Source organism: Lethenteron reissneri, chromosome 50, assembly GCF_015708825.2.
Source record: "Lethenteron reissneri isolate LAM-NWPU_2019-01 chromosome 50, ASM1570882v1, whole genome shotgun sequence".
Classification (NCBI taxonomy): Eukaryota; Metazoa; Chordata; class Hyperoartia; order Petromyzontiformes; family Petromyzontidae; genus Lethenteron; species Lethenteron reissneri.
The window spans coordinates 9,450,214-9,472,010 of NC_083828.1; the positions used below are offsets into that span (position 1 = coordinate 9,450,214).

Genomic DNA, 21,797 nt, shown 5'->3' on the forward strand with positions numbered 1-21,797 from the left:
CACATCGCTGTCGATGCCCCCCGGCCATGACCAAGTGCCTGAATCACAAAGGGGTGCGGTGGTGGCGTCATGCAGCAAACACGTTGTGATCACCATGCCTCAAAAACCTGCTCGGGAGCGACCTGCAGCCTGCGTTCATTAAATAACCGCCTTTCGCTACGTGGAAAAGGCACAACAAGGCTGCCTTCACAACTTTCAGAGAAACCAAACCATGTTTGGTATTCTTTTTTTTAAATGTAAGGCTTGTAAAATTAATGAAGCCCAACAGATAATTGATTTTTTACCCTTCTATCTGGCAACAAAACGGACACATTTTTACAAGGAGTCATGTTTGCATAGACCGCAATACCTGCAGTCATAATACAAACAAAAGACATAATTCTGATAATGTGCACTGTCCTTGAAGTTGATTGGTCCACACCCGAGACAGCTTTCCTTAGAGCCCTAGTCTCACATGGGTTGGACCAGATGACGCCAAAAGGCGCACAACTCAAAGACAATGCACCATCAGAGTATGAGAGCTCGGGGCAAGCATCTACACTATGGGAACCTGTTGGACTTCACTATGGCAAATGAGGTTCCCATAGTGAAGCCCAACAGGTTAACTGGCTGGGTGGATGTAATCTGCTGCACTGCCTTATTGCTTACAATGTATCCCCACAGCAATCTACAACACCTGCGTCTTGTACGATGGTGACCCATCCAAGTAATATCCAGGCTCAACCAACCCTTGCTTTGTTTTTGAGATATGATCGAAATGGCAGCATTGCAGGTGATTTGGCCATGTGCAGGGTTTAACAGCAAGCAATGTGGTTGCTCGTGGTCACTAAATAGAAACTAAACTAATAACTAAACTATTTTTTCTTTTTCCAGGTGAGACCCACTGGAGCTATTATTTCGCTCTTTTTCAGAAGCAACTTAGCCACAAATGATAGCTGAAGTGGCTTATCATGTGAAAATGTATAACAGCTCGAAATGCATGTTGATTCTAAATGTGGTGGAAAGAAATCGGGAGGACCCGGAGAAAAATCCACACGACCACGAGGAGAACATGAAAACTAAAAATATACAGCAGGTGTCAAGGGTCGAGATCAAACCCACATCCTCCTGTACACCAGGCGACGTAGCTAACATCTCTCCACAGCGGCACCCACAGCAGCAACAAAATATCCACAAGGAGACAGACGGTTGGTTCTCACCTTTCGCTCTCGTCGGCCGCCTTCTCGGCATCCTCCAGCTTCTGCAGGGCGGTGGTGAGACGCTCTTGCGCTCTGTCCAGCTCCTCCTCAACCAGCTGGATGCGCCTGTTCAGCGACGCCACATCAGCCTCGGCCTGCGGAACAAAAACGATCGTCGTTGGTCGGAGCGACAAGACTCGCAACGACGAGAGAGATTTCGATGTAAAGCTTTCGTGACTGCAGGGAGATTCATCTTCTTGGTTCTTTCGGTAAAGTCATGTGGAAGGGAAATAATAAAATAATAAAAATAAAACATTATAAAATAATTCTCACGACGTTTCGGCCGGCTGCTTGCGTTGTGGCCGAAACGTCGTGAGCATTATTTTATCATGTTTTATTTTTATTATTTCCCTTCTATGTGACTTCACCAAAAGAACCAAGAAAACGAGAGAGATGGTCGAGCACAAATTCCAGTTAAGATGTCAATTTATCCCAGGGCCATAGCCGACTTTGTTTGAAATGAGCCAGTCACATGAGGCATCATCACGATCCAGGGGCAGATCACCCGTTGGTGTCCACTGCACGTTTCGTCTTTTGCTAATATATGCTCAAGTCGTGGCACATCTTTCTGGCACCAACCTCTTATGTCATCGTAAAGACAATCTCCATGAGGTCTTCCTCGCTTGCCGGTTCCTTCCATTTTTACCCGAACACACTTTTAATCTTCCTGTTGTTGATAATTGTTTTTTTACCCTTCTATCTGGCAACAAAACTGACACCTTTTTACAAGGAGTCATGTTTGCATAGACCACAATACCTGCAGTCATAATGCAAACAAAAAACATAACTCTGATAATGTGCACTGTCCTATCAGAGTTATGTATTTTGTTTGCATTATGACTGCAGGTATTGTGGTCTATGCAAACATGACTCTTTGTAAAAAGTTATGTTGCCAGATACAAGGGTAAAAAAAAACAATTATCATATTTTTACTGGCAAATGAGGTTCCCATGGTGCTTCCTGTTGTTGTCCATCCTACATGTGTCCATACAGTGCCAGTTTCCTTCTCATCACTGCCTGCATCTTCTTCCATGTACAACCATGAGGCATAGCACTTTGAATGATCCTCATCTTTCACTGCGTGCATCTTAGCCACACTAATTGGGTACGAATGGGGAATATAATTGCGACAATTCATTGTGGCAATTCATTGAATTGTGTAACGTTGGGAGAGCCAGGGGATGTAAAATAAATAATCACACAACTCATACTGATGAATTCGCACATGGCAAGACAACCGAATACATGTTAGGGTGTTAAGATGTAAAATGTTTTATTGCCAGAAAGAGTAAAAACCTTTTCTTATATTTTGATACTGGCAAGTGAGATCCCATGCAGTATTTGTGACCGCGCGATTGTAAGCTCGCAAACTGCGTGATGTGAAGTATATACTGTATATTTCATTCACATTGGCATCCACGATGAACATCGTTCAGTGAGACTGAAGGGTAAAGAAAAATCAACTACCCACACAGTAGGGGAGACACAATACAAGTCAACATATTAACTAACAAAATAAGCTAACCTTGTTTGTCTAAATACCCCTAATACATACTACTAATAATTCCTCTGCCAGGTTGTTACCTGCTTCCACAGGCAAGTGTGGCGATTAGTGCAAACCTCAGCCCCCCCCTCACCCCCCATGCTTTACACAAAAGTGTGTGTGAAGCAACGTCATCATTCTCTGTCTTCTAAAAATCACACCACGCTTTAAAGCTTTCGTGACTGCAGGGATTCATCTTCTTGGTTCTTTCGGTAAAGTCACGTAGAAGGGAAGTAATACAATTATAAAAATAAAACATAATAAAATAATTCTCACGACGTTTCGGCCACAACGCAAGCAGCCGTCCTCAGGTGAAAACCAGACGCTGTTTCCCCGACAGACCTGGTCTTCACCTGAGGACGGCTGCTTGCGTTGTGGCCGAAACGTCGTGAGAATTATTTTATTATGTTTTATTTTTATTATTTTATTACTTCCCTTCTACGTGACTTTACCGAAAGAACCAAGAAGATCACACCACGCATTATTAAAAAAAATAACCATACTTAAAGTAAATTACTGAACATAACCACGGGTATCGTATTCCTCCTCTTCTGATTGTGCACGTAATGCCTAAATCTAAAGCCACTGTTAAAATAATTCCTCTCCCATGCCATGTCGGCCGTAAGGGTTCTTTGAATATAAACGGTGCTGGACTTTAAACACTGGTGTGGGTAATTGGTGCTGGGGGGGGAGGTTTAGATGCAGACCTAAAATTACACAATGGATCTTGCTGTTCTGCACTATGCTGCCTACATACAACGCAGTCTATCTAGGCCAGGGGTCGGCAACCAAAATAACAAGAAGAGCCATTTCTTTCCAATTCGGTACAAAATTCAGTATTTCAAGAGCCGCAATGCATCTGAGTACATACGTACTCATCGTCAAGAAGCAGCCCGTAAAGAGCCGCATGCGGCTCCAGAGCCGTAGGTTGCCGACCCCTGAGCTAGGCTCAACGCTGCTCCGCTTCTGAGAAAGGGCACATTCTGGGTGATACGGCCAAAGGCCAAGGTACTGTCACCATTACATGGCACTGTAGGAAATTATCAGCAAATAAATCAGTACGTTACTCAAAGTGTCAGAAAGCCTAGTCACCAATAACCATAAATTTTACTCTGAAGTGTGAGGTCAAAACTATGCCATTATCCGCACCGCATTCTTTCGACACCAATCACTTACTGAAACAAAACCCAACAACATCTGCTGTATCATGAGGCCTCCTTTGCCAGAAGCAAAATATACTAATAGGGCTTTTCCCCTTTTTTTTCTGGCAACAAAACTGACACCTTTTGCAAGGAATCATGACAACATTAACCGCAATACTTGCAGTCAAATGCAGACAAAAAACAATACTCTGATAATTTATGCATTGTCCTTGAAACTGATTGGTCCACACCAGAGACAGCTTTGCTTAGAGCCTAGTCTCATATTGTGTTCGACCAGATGACGCCAAAAAGGTGTCAGTTTTGTTGCCAGAAAAAAGGGGAAAACCCCTATTAGTATTAACATCTGCTTTGCCACAAAGCCAATGACTCAGAAATGCAATTAAGCCTTGTGAACATGCAATAACCGAAGTGCCAGTGTGTGTGTGGAATGAAAACAATGTTCAACTGGAGAGATGCATGCCAAGTCTATCTTGTGAAATTAAAGGCTCATCGGCAGATGCACTGGAGTGAATTATTACACTGAACTGACAGCGTGAGACAGAGAGGAAGACCACATTTTTTGGCACGAAGTTTTGAAAGTGCATTTTTGACATCTTTGTCAAAAACTAAATGTTAGCCCACCCTCCTCATCTCTGAAATGTAACCAACAATACTTGCAATACAGGTATTGCTGCCGTCTACAGCAACTTCCTTAAGGGAAATGCTGCCAAAGCCAGCACGGTTGGCTACGTACGGTGCGATAGAAGTTCGACACGCACAGACACGAAGAACCGAGTTATGGAGCCCTTTGTTAATAAACGCACGGCGCAATGTTTGAAATACTGCGAAACGTAAACAAAGAGTCCCTTTAAAAAAGCGGTGGCGTTTATTTGAAATTTACACCACTGGTGGTAAAGAGTTATCGGTAAATCGCAAAATTGCAGCGTCTTTTGTGGGTTTTTTTTATTTGCAGCATCTGCTTGTGACAAATCGCCTGGAATGCACCCGATCTGGTCGCACCTCGGCGTTTGAAGGGTTGAGTATTCGGATAGGCGACCACCACACCTCACACACAAGTGATTTCGGGCAGCAGGGGGCAGTGGGGTAAAATCAATTGTGCTAGATTTGAAGCTTTCGTGACTGCAATGATTCATATTCTTAGGTTTTTTCGGTAAAGTCACGTAGGTAAAAACATAAAAAAGTAAAATAAAATAAAAAATAAAAATACATTTTTTATTTTATTTTTTATTTTACTTTTTCATGTTTTTACCTACGTAAAATAAAATAAAAATTTTTTTTTTTTTTTACTTTTTAATGTTTTTACCTACGTGACTTTACCGAAAAAACCTAAGAATATCAATTGTGCTGTAATTTTGGCCACATCTATGAGCCTCCTCATATTCAAACTCCCACTGACCACGACCTGCATCGTATGGGGGGGCTCATCTAGCAGTGGATTGACAAAAGGACTTTACACGTACAATATGCAGCATCTACGTTAGGCCATGCTGTTGCACCTTGATGCTATAAAGCAGACATCGTCTTATTACAGTATCTACCGCAGCTAAAAATGGTCTTACTCGTAGAATAATCAAATTGGTGTCAAAAGTTAAATCCTGGTCATGTATTGACCCTTCAGCCGTTTTGTTAATCGATAGCTGGATGAAGGCCTCCCCATGCAGTATAGAATACAGTAGAAATGAAGATGTATATACAATAGTAAAATTAAGCATTTAAAACCTCGGCTATTGCAACTAATAAAAGTAGTTTTTGTTGTATTGTATTTTTTCATTGAATTTGTTAAATTCGCAACAAGGAAAAACGATGTTCATTTCCTTAGAATTAGAGTTAGACCTTTAAGAAATAGCAGGAATAGCCTACAGGAAAAAAATAATCTAAATTCAATAAATAATGCCAAATACAGAGGCCCGGGCCTAGAAGCCTGCGTTGCCACGCCGCTCTCCTAGAAGCCTCTACCGCTTGGGGCGCGCCACACCCGGCAGGGCTGCAGATTGGCTGCAGGGGTGTGCGCTGGTCCCATCACGGACCCTTAACGTGGCATAGGTGACGTACACACCTCCTAATTGCAGTGGCGTGCACCAAATTAGACTGCCAACTTTATTGTTTAGTGTTAATTACATGTTGTCCACCAAGTTGAAAATTATAGCGTTTGGAAATTAGTATAAGTCCCACTTCGTGTGGTGACACAATGCCAGGAGGATTTCAGTTCAGTATATTAGGACGGGTTCAGTGGTTACTTTAAGATGCAATTAACCTTTACAATCTACCGCTTCACGGTGACAAATAATACCAATCGCGTCGTAATGTCACAAAGTGAGGTCAATTTACTGCAGAAAGGGGGATCAGGTAACGAGCAAATGGCCACTGGATGTACTCTCCCTCGCCACAGTAACGTGGAAATCTCGCCGTTTGCATCGCGTAAGCAAGAACTCTTGGTCAACTACGGGCGTTAAAAGCTGATTCTGTGTGAAGTGGCATCGGCAGGTGAAGTTAAGACAAGCGAGCTCGTTCTAACCTCACCTTCGCATTCACCTTTTGCCCTTTCTGGAATGATCAACTGCTTATGCTGCTGCTGCTGTTCGTGATCATTGTGATGATGATGATGGTGCTGGTGAAACACTTCATTAAAGAACTATCACGGTTATATGTAAGCACGTACAGGTACGGCAGGACAGGTGAGCGTTACCCCACTGCCTTTTTTGCTCGCTGTGTCTCCTTCTGGAACGATCCGTGGCTGCTGATGATGATGATGAGGCCAGGTGTAGGGCTATGAGACCAGGTGAGGGGCTATGAGACCAGGTGAGGGGCTATGAGACCAGGTGAGGGGGCTATGAGGAGACCAGGTGAGGGGCTATGAGGGGAGCAGGTGAGGGGGCTATGAGGAGACCAGGTGAGGGGGATATGAGGGGACCAGGTGAGGGGCTATGAGGAGACCAGGTGAGGGGCTATGAGGAGACCAGGTGAGGGGCTATGAGGAGAGCAGGTGAGGGGGCTATGAGGAGACCAGGTGAGGGGCTATGAGGAGACCAGGTGAGGGGCTATGAGGAGACCAGGTGAGGGGCTATGAGGGGACCAGGTGAGGGGGCTATGAGGAGAGCAGGTGAGGGGCTATGAGGAGACCAGGTGAGGGGGCTATGAGACCAGGTGAAGGGGCTATGAGACTAGGTGAGGGGCTATGAGGAGACCAGGTGAGGGGCTATGAGGAGACCAGGTGAGGGGCTATGAGGGGACCAGGTGAGGGGGCTATGAGGAGACCAGGTGAGGGGCTATGAGGAGACCAGGTGAGGGGACTATGAGACCAGGTGAGGGGCTATGAGGAGACCAGGTGAGGGGCTATGAGACCAGGTGATGGGGCTATGAGGAGACCAGGTGAGGGGCTATGAGACCAGGTGAGGGGCTATGAGGAGACCAGGTGAGGGGGCTATGAGGAGACCAGGTGAGGGGGCTATGAGGAGACCAGGTGAGGGGCTATGAGGGGACCAGGTGAGGGGGCTATGAGACTAGGTGAAGGGGCTATGAGACTAGGTGAGGGGCTATGAGGAGACCAGGTGAAGGGGCTATGAGACCAGGTGATGGGGCTATGAGGAGACCAGGTGAGGGGCTATGAGACCAGGTGAGGGGCTATGAGGAGACCAGGTGAGGGGGCTATGAGGAGACCAGGTGAGGGGGCTATGAGGAGACCAGGTGAGGGGGCTATGAGACCAGGTGAGGGGCTATGAGACCAGGTGAGGGGCTATGAGACCAGGTGAGGGGCTACGAGACCAGGTGAGGGGGCTATGAGACCAGGTGAGGGGCTATGAGGGGACCAGGTGAGGGGGCTATGAGACCAGGTGAGGGGCTATGAGGGGACCAGGTGAGGGGCTATGAGACCAGGTGAGGGGCTATGAGGGGACCAGGTGAGGGGCTATGAGACCAGGTGAGGGGGCTATGAGGAGACCAGGTGAGGAGGCTATGAGGAGACCAGGTGAGGGGCTATGAGGAGACCAGGTGAGGGGGCTATGAGGAGACCAGGTGAGGGGGCTATGAGGGGACCAGGTGAGGGGGCTATGAGGAGACCAGGTGAGGGGGCTATGAGACCAGGTAAGGGGGTTATGAGGAGACCAGATGAGGGGGCTATGAGGAGACCAGGTGAGGGGCTATGAGGAGACCAGGTGAGGGGCTATGAGACTAGGTGATGGGGCTATGAGACCAGGTGATGGGGCTATGAGGAGACCAGGTGAGGGGGCTATGAGGAGACCAGATGAGGGGCTATGAGACTAGGTGATGGGGCTATGAGACCAGATGATGGGGCTATGAGGAGACCAGGTGAGGGGGCTATGAGGAGACCAGATGAGGGGCTATGAGACTAGGTGATGGGGCTATGAGACCAGGTGATGGGGCTATGAGGAGACCAGGTGAGGGGGCTATGAGAAGACCAGGTGAGGGGCTATGAGGAGACCAGATGAGGGGGCTATGAGGAGACCAGGTGAGGGGGCTATGAGACCAGGTGATGGGGCTATGAGGAGACCAGGTGAGGGGGCTATGAGAAGACCAGGTGAGGGGCTATGAGGAGACCAGGTGAGGGGCTATGAGGAGACCAGGTGAGGGGGCTATGAGACCAGGTGAGGGGGCTATGAGGAGACCAGGTGAGGGGCTATGAGGAGACCAGGTGAGGGGGCTATGAGGAGACCAGGTGAGGGGGCTATGAGACCAGGTGACGGGGCTATGAGGGGACCAGGTGAGGGGGCTATGAGGAGACCAGGTGAGGGGGCTATGAGACCAGATGAGGGGGCTATGAGGGGACCAGGTGAGGGGCTATGAGACCAGGTGAGGGGATATGAGAGCAGGTGAGGGGGCTATGAGACCAGGTGAGGGGGCTATGAGACCAGGTGAGGGGGCTATGAGGGGACCAGGTGAGGGGCTATGAGAGCAGGTGAGTGGGCTATGAGGAGACTAGATGAGGGGCTATGAGACTAGGTGATGGGGCTATGAGACCAGGTGAGGGGGCTATGAAGAGACCAGGTGAGTGGCTATGAGGGGACCAGAGGGGCTATGAGACCAGGTGAGGGGCTATGAGGAGACCAGATGAGGGGGCTATGAGACCAGGTGATGGGGCTATGAGGGGACCAGGTGAGGGGGCTATGAGACCAGATGAGGGGGCTATGAGGGGACCAGGTGAGGGGCTATGAGACCAGGTGAGGGGCTATGAGAGCAGGTGAGGGGGCTATGAGACCAGGTGAGGGGGCTATGAGACCAGGTGAGGGGGCTATGAGGGGACCAGGTGAGGGGCTATGAGAGCAGGTGAGTGGGCTATGAGGAGACTAGATGAGGGGCTATGAGACTAGGTGATGGGGCTATGAGACCAGGTGAGGGGGCTATGAGGAGACCAGGTGAGTGGCTATGAGGGGACCAGATGAGGGGCTATGAGACCAGGTGAGGGGCTATGAGGAGACCAGATGAGGGGGCTATGAGACCAGGTGATGGGGCTATGAGGGGACCAGGTGAGCAAGTGGCTAGCTATCGCAGGCCGCCCTCCTCCTCCACTCTAAAGAAATCCTCCACACGTTGTCTTCTACCACATAACACGACCGCGGCTGATGGTGCTGCTGATGAATTTGCTAAAGACGAGACATGTGATGCTGCGTTGGTTGCAACGGCACGAATCAAAACACGTCACGACGAGGAAACTACACACACACACACGTACGGTACAAACAGGCGACGTTTCGGGCAAACTGCCTCGCTCAACTCTCCCTCACCCCCGACCCCTTCCCTTCCAATATTCCTGCCATGCCGAGGAGAGCCCGTAGCCCGAAACGGGACTTCATTACAGAGCTCAGGTGGAGGAGGGCGAGGGGGGCGCTGGTTAGGCAACTTATCCACCACCTTCAACCCTAAGCGAGACAAGATATCTTCTATTTACGTTTTAGAAAATACCACCTACCCACCATCAAATCCCTCCTCCTTCTCCCACCACCACCATCACCACCACCACCATCACCATCCTCTCTTACTTTCTCTTTGGCGTTAATCTCCGAGTCCAACAAACTCTGCAGTCTCGACACGTTGTCTTCTGTCTCGTCGGCCCTTTCCTGCAGCGCTCGGATCTTCATGCGCACCACCTCCACGCAGTTCACGACCGTAGTCATGGCCGCGACGTTCCGCCACCACCACCACCAACAGCAGGAGCAGCAGAAACCCACACGGCCAAAAGCACCGCGACCCCGGAATTCAACTTTAAACCTTCGCAGGAGCACTATAGTGCAGCTGGGGCGGTCTTCTCGGTAGGTTTTGCTTTAAAAAGTTAACAGAGTTGTTGTTGGTGGTGGTGGTGGTGGTTTGGTTGTTGTCGTCTTGAAGCTGTAACGCAATGAATGCCCTTGTGGTGGCTGTGGTTGTGGTGGTGGTGGCTCACGGCTACCTGGGACGGAGGGGAGGGGTGGCGGGGGGGGAAACGCCTCGATGCGGTGACGTCACGGGCCCGCCCTATAACCCTCATCACCCACAAAGACAAAAGAATCCACCACGTGTAGCCTTCACAGACTGTAGGGGCAAGTGCTGTTGGCGAGCACCTATGAAGGCCCGCACGGCACACGAGGGGGGGGGGGGTGGCCAGCACCACCACGCCCGGCCGCCTTTGTCTCCCCCAGGTGGCAATGTTTTTTTTTACGCACCACACCAGGTATTACTAATTTGAGGCTGAGTCGACCTAGGGGAGAGCCCAGCACCGGTTCAGATACATCGTCACCGGCGTTGTCACCGTGAGCGGGAATCGAACTCGGGTCCGCCGGGTTCGTAGTGCAGCGCGCTAACCGCTATCCCACCGCTCCCCACACGCAGCCACACACACACACCCATTCATTAGTCACCACTCAGGAATTCAGTCGAAAAGGTATCATTCATTCATTCGTTCGGGGTCTTCAAAGTGAGGCGCTGTTCGTTCATTCATTCACTCCTCGCCACACCTCAGTGCTGTATTGAAGTGAGGTTTGCCAATTCATTTAAAGCGAGGTTTGGCTACGTACGGCGCGAAAGAAGTTCAACATAGGTATACATATGGGGCCGTCCATAAATGACGTCATGCGATTTTTGACGATTTTTGACCCCCCCCCCCCATCGTCACACGGCGTCACAAAAAGTCAGACCCCCCCTCAAATATGACGTCACAAAGCTCTGCCCCCCCCCCAAAATAAAACAAGCTTCAAATCGCTTTAAACTATTGTCATTGTAGTGCGTGTTTAATGTGGCGCTGCACTCTGATGTTGTAGGAGAAAACATTTATTAAAAAGTCTATTTAATTAAGTAGAACGTGTTGTCTATATTTATTTAAAGTTGCGCATTTTGATGTGGCGTCACATTTCTCAACCCCCCCCCCCCCCTCGTCACACATCGTCACAAATGTCTGACCCCCCCCCCCCCAGGTGCGTGACGTCATTTATGGACGGCCCCTATATACATACAAGCGAGTTGTCAATTCGCGGACTAACTCACACGAGGTCTAATTAATCACTGGGGTATTCAATTGAGGTGTAAGCCATGCACTTAGGTACGCAGTCAAGGCGTAATTAATTAATTTACTCACTTAGGTATGAAATTTGGGTGTCATTAATTAATTCACTTCGGCATTCAGTAAATGTGTTATTCATTCACTTAGGTATTCGGTCGGGGTGTAATTCAATTACATGGTTAGGGGCCGTCCATAAATGAAAGTGTACATTGCCTCGGCGAGGGTGTTATAATTTATCTTCTTGGTTCTTTCGGTGAAGTCACGTAGAAGGGAAGTAATAAAATGTGTTATAATTGTATTCCTCTTTTCCGCGGGTACCCCCCTGTAGTAGCCTCGCACACCACCAGGGGTCCGTGGACCACAAGCTGGGAATCGCTGCTCTATGCCACGCGTTCGACAATCCAAGATAACTAGATAAAAGTAATAAAAATAAAACATAATAAAATAATTCTCACGACGTTTCGGCCACAACGCAAGCAGCCCTCAGACCTGGTCTTCACCTGAGGACGGCTGCTTGCGTTGCGGCCGAAACGTCGTGAGAATTATTTTATTATGTTTTATTGGTATTATTTTATTATTTCCCTTCTACGTGACTTTACCGAGAGAACCAAGAAGATGAATCCCTGCAGTCACGAAAACTTTAAATCGAAAAAAAATAGATACAAGTACTTTTGGAAAACAGATGATATTTACTGTATTAAATATTGTAATAATTCCAGTAGCATCGTTAAATGTACAGGCCCTTATTAATCAACTGCTGATTAATAATCATATTCTGATACAGTTTGTAATTCCCACAATATTTCGCAGGCATGAATGACCCCCATGACTCATGCTGTTTCAGTCGTAGGAGTTGTTTGACCATACTTCACCACCCTGGCCACTACGGTTTGGTGAAGGGTTTAATACATTATGGGGACCTCATTTGCCAGTAAAAATATGATAATTGGTTCTTTACCCTTCTATCTGGCAACAAAACTGACACCTTGCAAAAAGGTGTCAGTTTTGTTGCCAGATAGAAGGGTAAAGAACCAATTATCACGGTTTAATACATTTTAAGTTAACTAAACTATTTTATTTGACCAGGTAAGGCCCACTGGGCTATATAGCTCTTTTTCAGAAGCAACCTGGCCACAAACGATAGCTCATAAAAGTGGCTTATCACATGGAAATGTATTGCAGCCAACTGCTCTAAACGCATGGATTCCAAGTGTGGAGGGAAACACTGGAGGGCCTGGAGACAAATCCACGCGACCACGGGGAGAACGTGCAAACTCCAAATATACAGCAGGTGCCAGGGTTGGGATCGAACCTACGACCTCCATATATACCAGGCGAGATAGTTAAACATCTCGCCACCACGGCACCCCTAGGTTTAGCAAAGGGTTTGGCGAGGGTTATCCAGCACTGGTTTAGCCGTATCACTCGCCACCCATGTTGGCCGTAGCCGGGGAATTCAACTCAGGTGGCCGGGTTCATAGCGCGGTGCGATAACCACTCCATCACCCACCGCTGCACCCACTCCTATAAATACCTCGGCCTGTGCCCAGGTTTTTGCTCAAGCATGCCCTTTTTGGCCGCGTCAAGTTGGATGAGCCTCTGTGGGCTCTGCGCGCACACACGCGCACGGCTCAGGAGGCCATCCCCACACCCACTTGCCGCGTCTTAAATAGCAGCAGAGTTGAACCCCTGCACTCGCTCACTCCCTTGGAGGGCAATTTTTTTTCTCTCTCTCTCTCTCATCGTGGTCAGCGAAAACCGAGAGAGTGCCGCTATAAATAATCCGTGCACACTCAATAGACCGTAAATAACAATTACGAGATGCGAAAGTTAATTTTGAGAGGAGGCTCGCCGCAACGACATCTGCCGGACCAGAGGGCCTTGTTGGGTTAAAATCGAGGGATGACTTTCAATTTGGATAACAAATTTACCTCCCCCCCACCCGCTCCAATCTCCCGGCAGGGGTTCCAAATCCCCAATTGCTGCAAATGCGAGCCACTTCGCCTAATAAGGGATTTTTTGCACCTACCACTTGCAAAATGTTCACTTTGACAATTAACCGCGGCCAGTACACGAAGGACTGATCACCCGTAGACAATAATTATTATTAATCCACGTGATTCATGCCTGGCATTTATAATCGTGGGCTGGCTATGAGGAATGACGTCAAACAAATCATTGCAGTGCCCTTTAGTTGAGATACCGTTGCATGTGGATGTTTCATTAATCTAAATTGTAATATGCCACGTTTAGATGAAATGTTTTTTTAAGTTGTTTTGAATGTGTTTGGAAAATCACGAAGCCGCCATTTAAAATACCATTGCATTGGCGAGCGCATGTTCAACATGATGAAGATATCGTACTCGGCGTGCATATAATGTGCACCTTAAATAACCTGAGATGACATACATTGCCGAAAGCAGACCGCTGCACTGCTGTTCCGTATTCCAGAGTCAGGTTAGAAACGTTGCCTTCAGTTGCACCGTGCTATTTGTAGAGTACTTGTAACGATATATTAACAAACATTTGAAGTCAACTATATACCTCTAGATTTCCAAAGTATAAAAAAACCCATTAGTATGACCTCTTCATCGTCTGTCACCTTGTTAAACTCATAGGCCATCATTCACATCAACTTGCATCTTTATCTGCGTGACATTTTCGCTTTGTACTCCGTGCCGTTTAAAACGAGATAAGCCATTGTAATCGGCGACGGTTACGGATTAAGCAAAAAAAAAAACAAATCACGCGCGCACGCACTACAAATATGCCCATCCCTTCTGTTTCATCTTGGAGACCAGCAGTGACAGGATTACCATGTAAAGCCTTGCGCTAAAAATACGAGCCTTGCGCCTGCAAGGGGCAACATTCTCAAGTCGTATCGCCTTTCTGCAGGCCCGCTTCATCACGCCCGCTCGCCCAGATGTATGCAGGCCTGACAAGAAGGAGGGGAAGCGGTGATGGTCCATTGGGGGGGTGGTGGGGGGGGGGGCCCTAAACAGAAGTTATATTTGGAGGGCCCTCCCTGTCAACGTATCAATATCCGAGTGAGATGACGCACCCACGAGATGGACTATCCAGAGGTCCCTCTAGTGACGTGATCAATCAATTGCAGGGCTATCTATGTAACTTTTTTTTTTTTGCCGGAGAGGCTAAAGCCTATTCTTATTTTTTCACCATTTTGATACTGGTGAAAAAAAAGAGGTCCCATATGAATAACTGCTCAACCCGAGCTATGGTCTAACACTGGTGGTGAGACAAGTCCATAAAGAAGGCCGTCTCTGGTGCAGGCCAATCAGTTTCAAAGACAATGCGTACATTGACTCGAAGCTTTCGGTAAAGTGACTTTACCGAAAGAACCAAAGAGTAATGCACACATTATTATCAGAACATGTTTTGTTTGCATGTTTTGGCCACAGGGACGAGTGGTTAATGCAGACTTGATGCCTTGCAATGTGCCTGTTTGGCGATTGAACATCTGAACACCTCCTGTTTTTTATATTCTTGGTTCTTTCGGTAAAGTCACGTAGAAGGGAAATAATGAAATCATAAAAAATATTCTCACGACGTTTTGACTGCAACACAAGCAATCATCAAATTATTTTATTATTATTTCCCTTCTACATGACTTTACCGAAAGAAACAAGAATTTGAATCCCTGCAGTCACGAAAGCTTTAAATCAAAATTTAAAAACCTCCTGTTTTATTGGCAGAAATGGTAAAGTCAATTGCAGAGCTGCACCTTCATCACCAAGACCTTCGCGAGTGAGATCACAGAAGGCATGCAGACTTCTATTGAGATGATAGGGTGAAGGCAAATGCCAGATGCGGACATCGTGGACGTGAGAGGTGAATGGGATTGTAATGTCCATTAGCCTTTTATGTTTGTTGGGATTTTAGTTGACATTTGATGCACCCCTCGTTTTGTTTCACGAATCCAGCTCCCCGCCCCCCCCCCCCCCCCCCTTTGAGCTACTTGGGGCACTTGGGGCACTACGCTTTAGAGCTGTGTGTTGATGCAATGTAACCATCGGTAGGCTTTCTCGAGCGATATTATTCGTAATAAATGTTTATTTTCTGGCTTTAATCGCCAGCGAAACGTCGTACTCGAATTGTAAATGTTGTGGGTTTACTCTCCAACACACCGGTGTGCTGTACAAGTAACTAATCGGCACGTTCTGTTTACGTGACAAACCTTACTAATTAGGCTTTGTCGGGTGGTGATGGTGGTGGTGGCTTCACGACACATTTATATTTACGCGATCTAACCCAACAAAAAAAATCCCTTATATCAGTATTACTATTACGTGTGTGTGAGCGTGTGTTTATTCCTAGGTCGACTTAGCCTCAAATGAGTACCTGGTGCGGTGTGTAAACCTTGTCACTTGGGAGACAAAGGCAGCCGGACGTGGTGCTGGCCACCCACCCCCTCGTGTGCCGTGCCGGCCTTCGTAGGTGCTCGCTAACAGCACTTGCCCCTACAGTCTGTTACAGGCTACACGGGAGGTCTTTGTATTTTTTGTGTGTATGTTAGTTCCTCGTGCGTATCCACTGCATGGGTTGCTCTGCGTTTGCTCTACTCGGAGCGGCTGTCAAAAGTCCCCGAGTCTAATTTCCCCTCCCCACCACCACTCTCGTACCTCGGCGTTGTCCCCACGAGACTCACGGCCCTGTATACCTAGCCGTGTTAAATATATTATACAGCGGCGTACAGGTGTGTTTCCTCTTCATAGGCGGCAGGTGCCGCCATAAATCAACAGTGAGTTCAGATTGGGTCGCCGATTACAGCCCTTGCAGTTGGAGGACACGAGGCTGGGGGGGGGGGGGCCGCCAAGGAAGTTGAGCTGCTGCCTCTTCTCATCATCCGGCGGCCGCCTGATGATGCTGGTTGCGATCACCGACGAAACGTCGTTACACGAATTGTAAATGCTGCAGTGGGTTTACTCTCCGACACGCCGGTTAGTGCTGGACTAGTAGCGAATTGGCACGTTGCGTTTGCGCGACACAGCCTTGCTAATTAGCCGTGTCGGGTGGTGGGCGGGTTTAACGACACATTTAGATTTAATCGATCCCACCCAAAAACAAAATTGTATTACGAAGCCTCTTCTGTTATTAAAAAACATTTTGTTGCCGAGTTCAGACTTAAAGGCCCCCACGTGCCAGACGGCACAGCAACGTCGAAGTTGGGACTTCGATTTCGAGTCGAACCGCGTTTCTTGAATCGAGTGAGGTTGCTGCGAGAGCTTGGGGGGCACGGTGGGGGGGGGGGGGCACGGTGGGGGGGGGGGCACGGTGGGGGGGGGGGGGGCCAAAGTCGGGCTGCGCGGAAGAGAAAGAGACCTAGGGGTGAGCCGCCGAAGCTGGATTCAGACGCAACAATTTGAACCAACCTGGACGGCATGTGGAGGGTCATGAGCCGCATAAGCTACGGTGCTATGATTAAAGTTTGTACGTGGTGACACACAGATTCAACAACTTGTTCTTCTTCTTTCGTACGGCTGCTGATGTAGGCGCAGAGCATCAACTACAATTTCACATTGAGGGTGGTCAAGCCAGACAACGACCGCGTCCGGAGCAGCGGACTGTATCATCGCCCGCGATGTCCCCTTCGTATTTGTGGATTGGGCGTCGCGTCGTTGTACTGTGTTTCTATGCTCCCACTCCTAGTCTCCCCGCGTTCACCAACTCGCACTGGCCCAGCGTGGCGAAGTGTGGTCAAATAACCCCTCCCTCCTCACCCCCCACAGAGGGCAGGGAAAACCCCCCCATTGTTGTACTGTGTTTCTATGCTCCCACTTCTAGGCTCCCCGCCTTCATCAGCTCGCACTGGCCCAGCGTGGCGAAGTGTGGTCAAACAACCCCTCCCTCCTCACCCCCCTCCCTCAACCAACAACTCCCATGTCATCGGGAGGCCCTCGTCCAGATTGGCAACGAATCGATTCTCGAAAATCGAATTGTGCCCCCGTGAATCCTCACAACGGAGTTTCCGGTTCGGTGGGGTGTGCCAGCCGTGCGCGCCTCCAATGAGAAGTTTGAACAAAATCGCCACTACTCTTAGTTTTTTCGGTAAAGTCACGCAGGTAAAAATTGAAATTAAAATTAATAAAATAAAATAATTATTTATTAATTTAAATTTCATTTTTTACCTACGTGACTTTATCGAAAAAACTAACAGTATGAATCCTTGCAGTCACGAAAGCTTCAAATCTAAAATCGCCACTCTCGAGCGAGTGGCCTGTGGCGTTCACACGCAAGAGCCACCGGCCACAGGGAGGGCTTTCTCTGCGCGACGGCGTTGGCAGTACACAAATATGAACAAAACCTGCACGGCCCTTCTCGGTCTGTCACGTAGTGAACTGAACACTGCCTGGGAGACAGCCCAGCTGATTGAGAAAGAGGGCTCCCAGTATGGATGGGAATCGAAGTTCAAATCCTGGCCAGAGTTAACTGAAGTGTCTTGAAATTATGATGATGATGATATTATCGTCAGCGTCGTCGTAATTTTCAAAACGTTCACCGCCTAATGAGGCTGCGCCAAAGGTGGGTGCAACGATTGCGTCGATTGCAAGCGATTTCGACGCTCAAGATCTGTTGCATAACAATCCATTATTTTACGATGCCCGGTAATTATATTGCGAATCTTACCTTTGGGGCTCCTGAGACGAACAATAATACAATTGAGACGTAGGAAATAAGAACGCGGGAAAAAAATCTGGTCATTAAAGGAATCGTGACCCCCCCCCCCCCCACCCCCCAAATCATGATAGGGCATTCATTCATGACAGGGTGAAGACGAACACTCGTAACGGTTATCCAACGGAGAGACTTGGCAATTATCCTTGCCGCAGTAATGTGGAATTTCCCCCACCGATTCAGTTCTGCCAGGGTACATGCGCACCGGCCGCCTCGCCTTCCCATAACTGAGTTGCTCTGACGAGACCCGGGGTAGCGGTGAGTGACAACCAACTCGCGGAGCCAGCTTTGTCGGTCCATCTTAAATCGACACGCGGTCGGTCATAAGTTGTGACTCGAGCGGGCAGCCCTGTGCCCGACACTGCAACTCTTGTACCTGCTCGTCCTGTAGCCTGTAACGCGGTGCTGCACACAGGCCACGTGTACACATCCCCACGGAAATAATCGAGAGGAATTAAAGAGAGAGAGAGAAAAGAATAAATGTTGTTTCAAATCTTCTACAAGTCTCAATCAACGTAGTTTCCCAGTAGGGAGAGATATTGCCAACTGGTTTGACCCAATTACGCAACACGTGAGCACATCTTGAAATTCGGCAAATTTCGACCGTGATACAGCACCCACAACACGTGGGCCTCACTCTATTTCAAATGACGTCACGGGACCCTTACACCCCCCTCCCTCCCCGCAGTATTAACCAGGGCAGCCGTACGGGCTTGAACCGGCGAAACCTCCGCCACGAGCGGGCGGGCGCTACCCTTTCGCCCCCCCCGGTGACAAATAAGGCTGTAGCCGAGCCGGGAATGCGAAGACTCCCCCCCCCACCACACCCAGCCCCCCACCCAGCCCCCCACCCAGCCCCCCACCCAGCCCCCCCAACCCCCTGAGTCTCGGGAGATGTTTCTTTTTCAAATCCTTTATATTAAGTTCACTTGCCTGCTTGCTTGCGCGCTTACGACCGTGCAAATCTTTCGGTCGTTTTTTAACCCACTTCCCGTGATCCAATCGAGCTGACATTTTGCACACAGACTCGTTGTGCGTGACAATTTATTTTCGTGAAAAAAAATTCCATAATTTTCCACTTTTTAGGGGAAAAAAACGAGTTCATATTTAATTTAAAATACCAATGTGATAAAAATGAAACCCCTACTCAAGAAAAACAGAAATGGATAATAAAATAAAACCGATGCCACGCATATAAAGGATTTATAGTGAAAAACTTTGTTTTTACGGGTTAATTTTTTTACTCACGTCAGCCGCTTTCTTCTCGGCGACCTCAAGCTTCTCCTGGGCGTCCTTGAGGGCCTCCGAGTACTTGTCCAGCTCGTCCTCTGTCCCCTTGAGCTTCTTCTGCAGAGCCACCAGCTCATCCTCGAGCTGCGTGTCGGCGGGCGAGGGAAGGAGGAGGGATGGAGACAATGTCAGGAATAAAACCACCACGAGATAAGTTGTTTTGCAGCGCACACCGGCGTGATGTGGAACAAAGCCACGAATTTTGCGCTTCCGAAATCAAATCAAACCGACAATTGTCGATGTTTGGGTTGCATCTATCCGTGCGGGGCTTGGAGTGTGATATCTGATCGTGGGGTATTCTACGGGTTCTCTGGATTTCTTCCGCGCGAAGCCAATTGATCTTGAGCAGAATTGACCGAACATCCCAATGCAAATAATGTCATCGATGATTTCCCCCCCCTCGTTAACTTATATCGCGTTAAATGACAAACCGATGGGTCACTTTAAATTTATTCGATTGTTTTTTTTTCTTTACAGCCGACCACTCAACTATGAAAGAAAAAAACCTTCACAAAATATTTGTGTCGCCGTTGATAAATGTTTGCGTTGTCTCCTGAAAGTGTCGCTGGAAAAGGGACTCTAAACGAATCTTTAGAAATCCCACGGCTGCGATAGATTTGTTTGGAAACCCCAGTCTTGGTGTCTCCCCACGTTCTATATTTACTGCGTTGAGCAATTCTAAACGAACGCAATTTTATTTCGGGGGGAATTAAAATATCACGACAAAATCTTCCATCTGGACGACCAGATGTGCCTACGCTAAGGGGCCTCTGTGCGATCTAATTCACTCTTACACACACGGATGGGTTATTTATAAACGTGCAAACAAGTAATTGCGTGCGATAAAATAAGGATCGTTTCGCAAATATGACACGCAGCGTCGTACGCGTTACACCGCCCACTGTTTTCACTTCTTCAGCAAGAAGAAGTCGACGAAGAGAAAACATAAATGTCCCCACGTTTTGAATCGCTTGCGATTCTTTCGCCTTGAAAATTTGCGTCCGCGACCCTCCGGCGGTGTTTTCAGGTTGCACCGCGCGGCGTTCGGGGCACGGTGTCCGACGTTTCGTTCCACGCGCGCTGGGAGCTTCTTCAGGACCTCCCCCCCCACCTCAAGTCCGCCAAGCTCCCCAGCACGCGGAGGGAAACATTTCGTGCCCGAACGACGTTTGAGCGACAAAACCCGAAATCACAACCGATAGCTGTGTAATAAGATATCTTAAAACACACACACACTCACACACATGCACACGCACACACATGCACACGCACACACATGCACACACGCACACTCACACACACGCACACACACGCACGCGCACACACACGCACACATGCACACACACGCACACACGCACGCACACACACACGCACACAGACGCACACACACACGCACGCGCACACACACGCACACATGCACACACACGCACGCGCACACACGTACACACACACGCACACACAATGCACAATAAGCGAGCACAACTCTGCCGGCAAATACATAACTAAGAGTCGACGATCATGGCCCAAAAGAGCAGCGTCTTTGGTCTCACGCAACACGTGGGCGATGGCTCTGCTCGGAGCGCATGAAACCATGAAGACAACTCACGAGCTGGAAGAATGGTGGGGGGGTCTGGCACAAATGATCGCTCGACCCGACGGGAAGAGGTGAGACTCTACCTGCTTGGTCTTCTCCTCCGCCGCCTTCTTGTCCGACTCGGCCTGCTCGGCTCTGTCGATGGCGTTCTCCTTGTCCAGCTTCAGCATCTGCATCTTCTTCTTGATGGCGTCCATGGCTGCGGCTGGTGATGGTGGGCAATGTGCTCACGCGACGAAAGTGAGGAGGATGAGGGACGATTGACGGCTTCGGACCGTGACTTGGCCGGCTGCGGCTCAGCGAGGCGAGTGAACGGAGCAAGCCAAGGTGCCGTGCAGATAAGCGCAGGGCAGGGAGGGTGGGGAGGCGGGGACCTCTGATCTGACCGCCCCCCCCCCACCACCATCACCACCTTCCTAAATCTAAAGGACATTTTTGGAAGTGGCCGCGTCAGTGGCCCTGCCGGCCTATGGGAATGCGGCAAAGGGCCCGAGCGCCGTCCGGGGTCGCGTTGCGCGCTATTTCGTCGGCGAGTGGACGCTGCGGTGCCCGTAAACGGAACGGAGGGGGGTGTGGGTGCGTCCTGATTGACGGGCACAAGAGGCCAACCCACCAACAGCACCACCACCAGCACCAACACCACCAGCACCACCACCCAACCAACAAAATCAACCGGCCGACCGTTCCGACCCCACCCGATCCCCACCCCACGACGGCCGCTACCTCGACCCCCCCCGCCCCCCCGGGGGGGCACCGTGACCCTCGGCGTGCACAGGGAGTCCCGTCTGTG

At 49.0% G+C, this 21,797-nt stretch overlaps 1 protein-coding gene across 6 annotated transcripts in view; it reads right to left on the bottom strand.

Annotated features, from left to right (window-relative positions):
• The window catches only part of LOC133355217 (tropomyosin alpha-1 chain), a 47,108-nt gene extending 25,776 nt beyond the window's left edge, over positions 1 to 21,332 (bottom strand). The window contains exons 1-3 of one of the 6 annotated variants that reach the window (XM_061572583.1): positions 21,091 to 21,332; positions 19,372 to 19,497; positions 1,200 to 1,333 (exon numbers count right to left, since the gene is read on the bottom strand). In XM_061572583.1, the coding sequence (XP_061428567.1) occupies positions 1,200 to 1,333; positions 19,372 to 19,497; positions 21,091 to 21,204 (374 nt within the window). In that variant the 5' untranslated portion in view covers positions 21,205 to 21,332. Of the gene's footprint in view, positions 1 to 1,199; positions 1,334 to 9,937; positions 10,324 to 19,371; positions 19,498 to 21,090 lie in introns of those variants that run through there. The other 5 variants (XM_061572582.1, XM_061572581.1, XM_061572580.1 and 2 more) reach the window with 5 other exon arrangements.
• Positions 21,333 to 21,797: the final 465 nt, after the last annotated feature.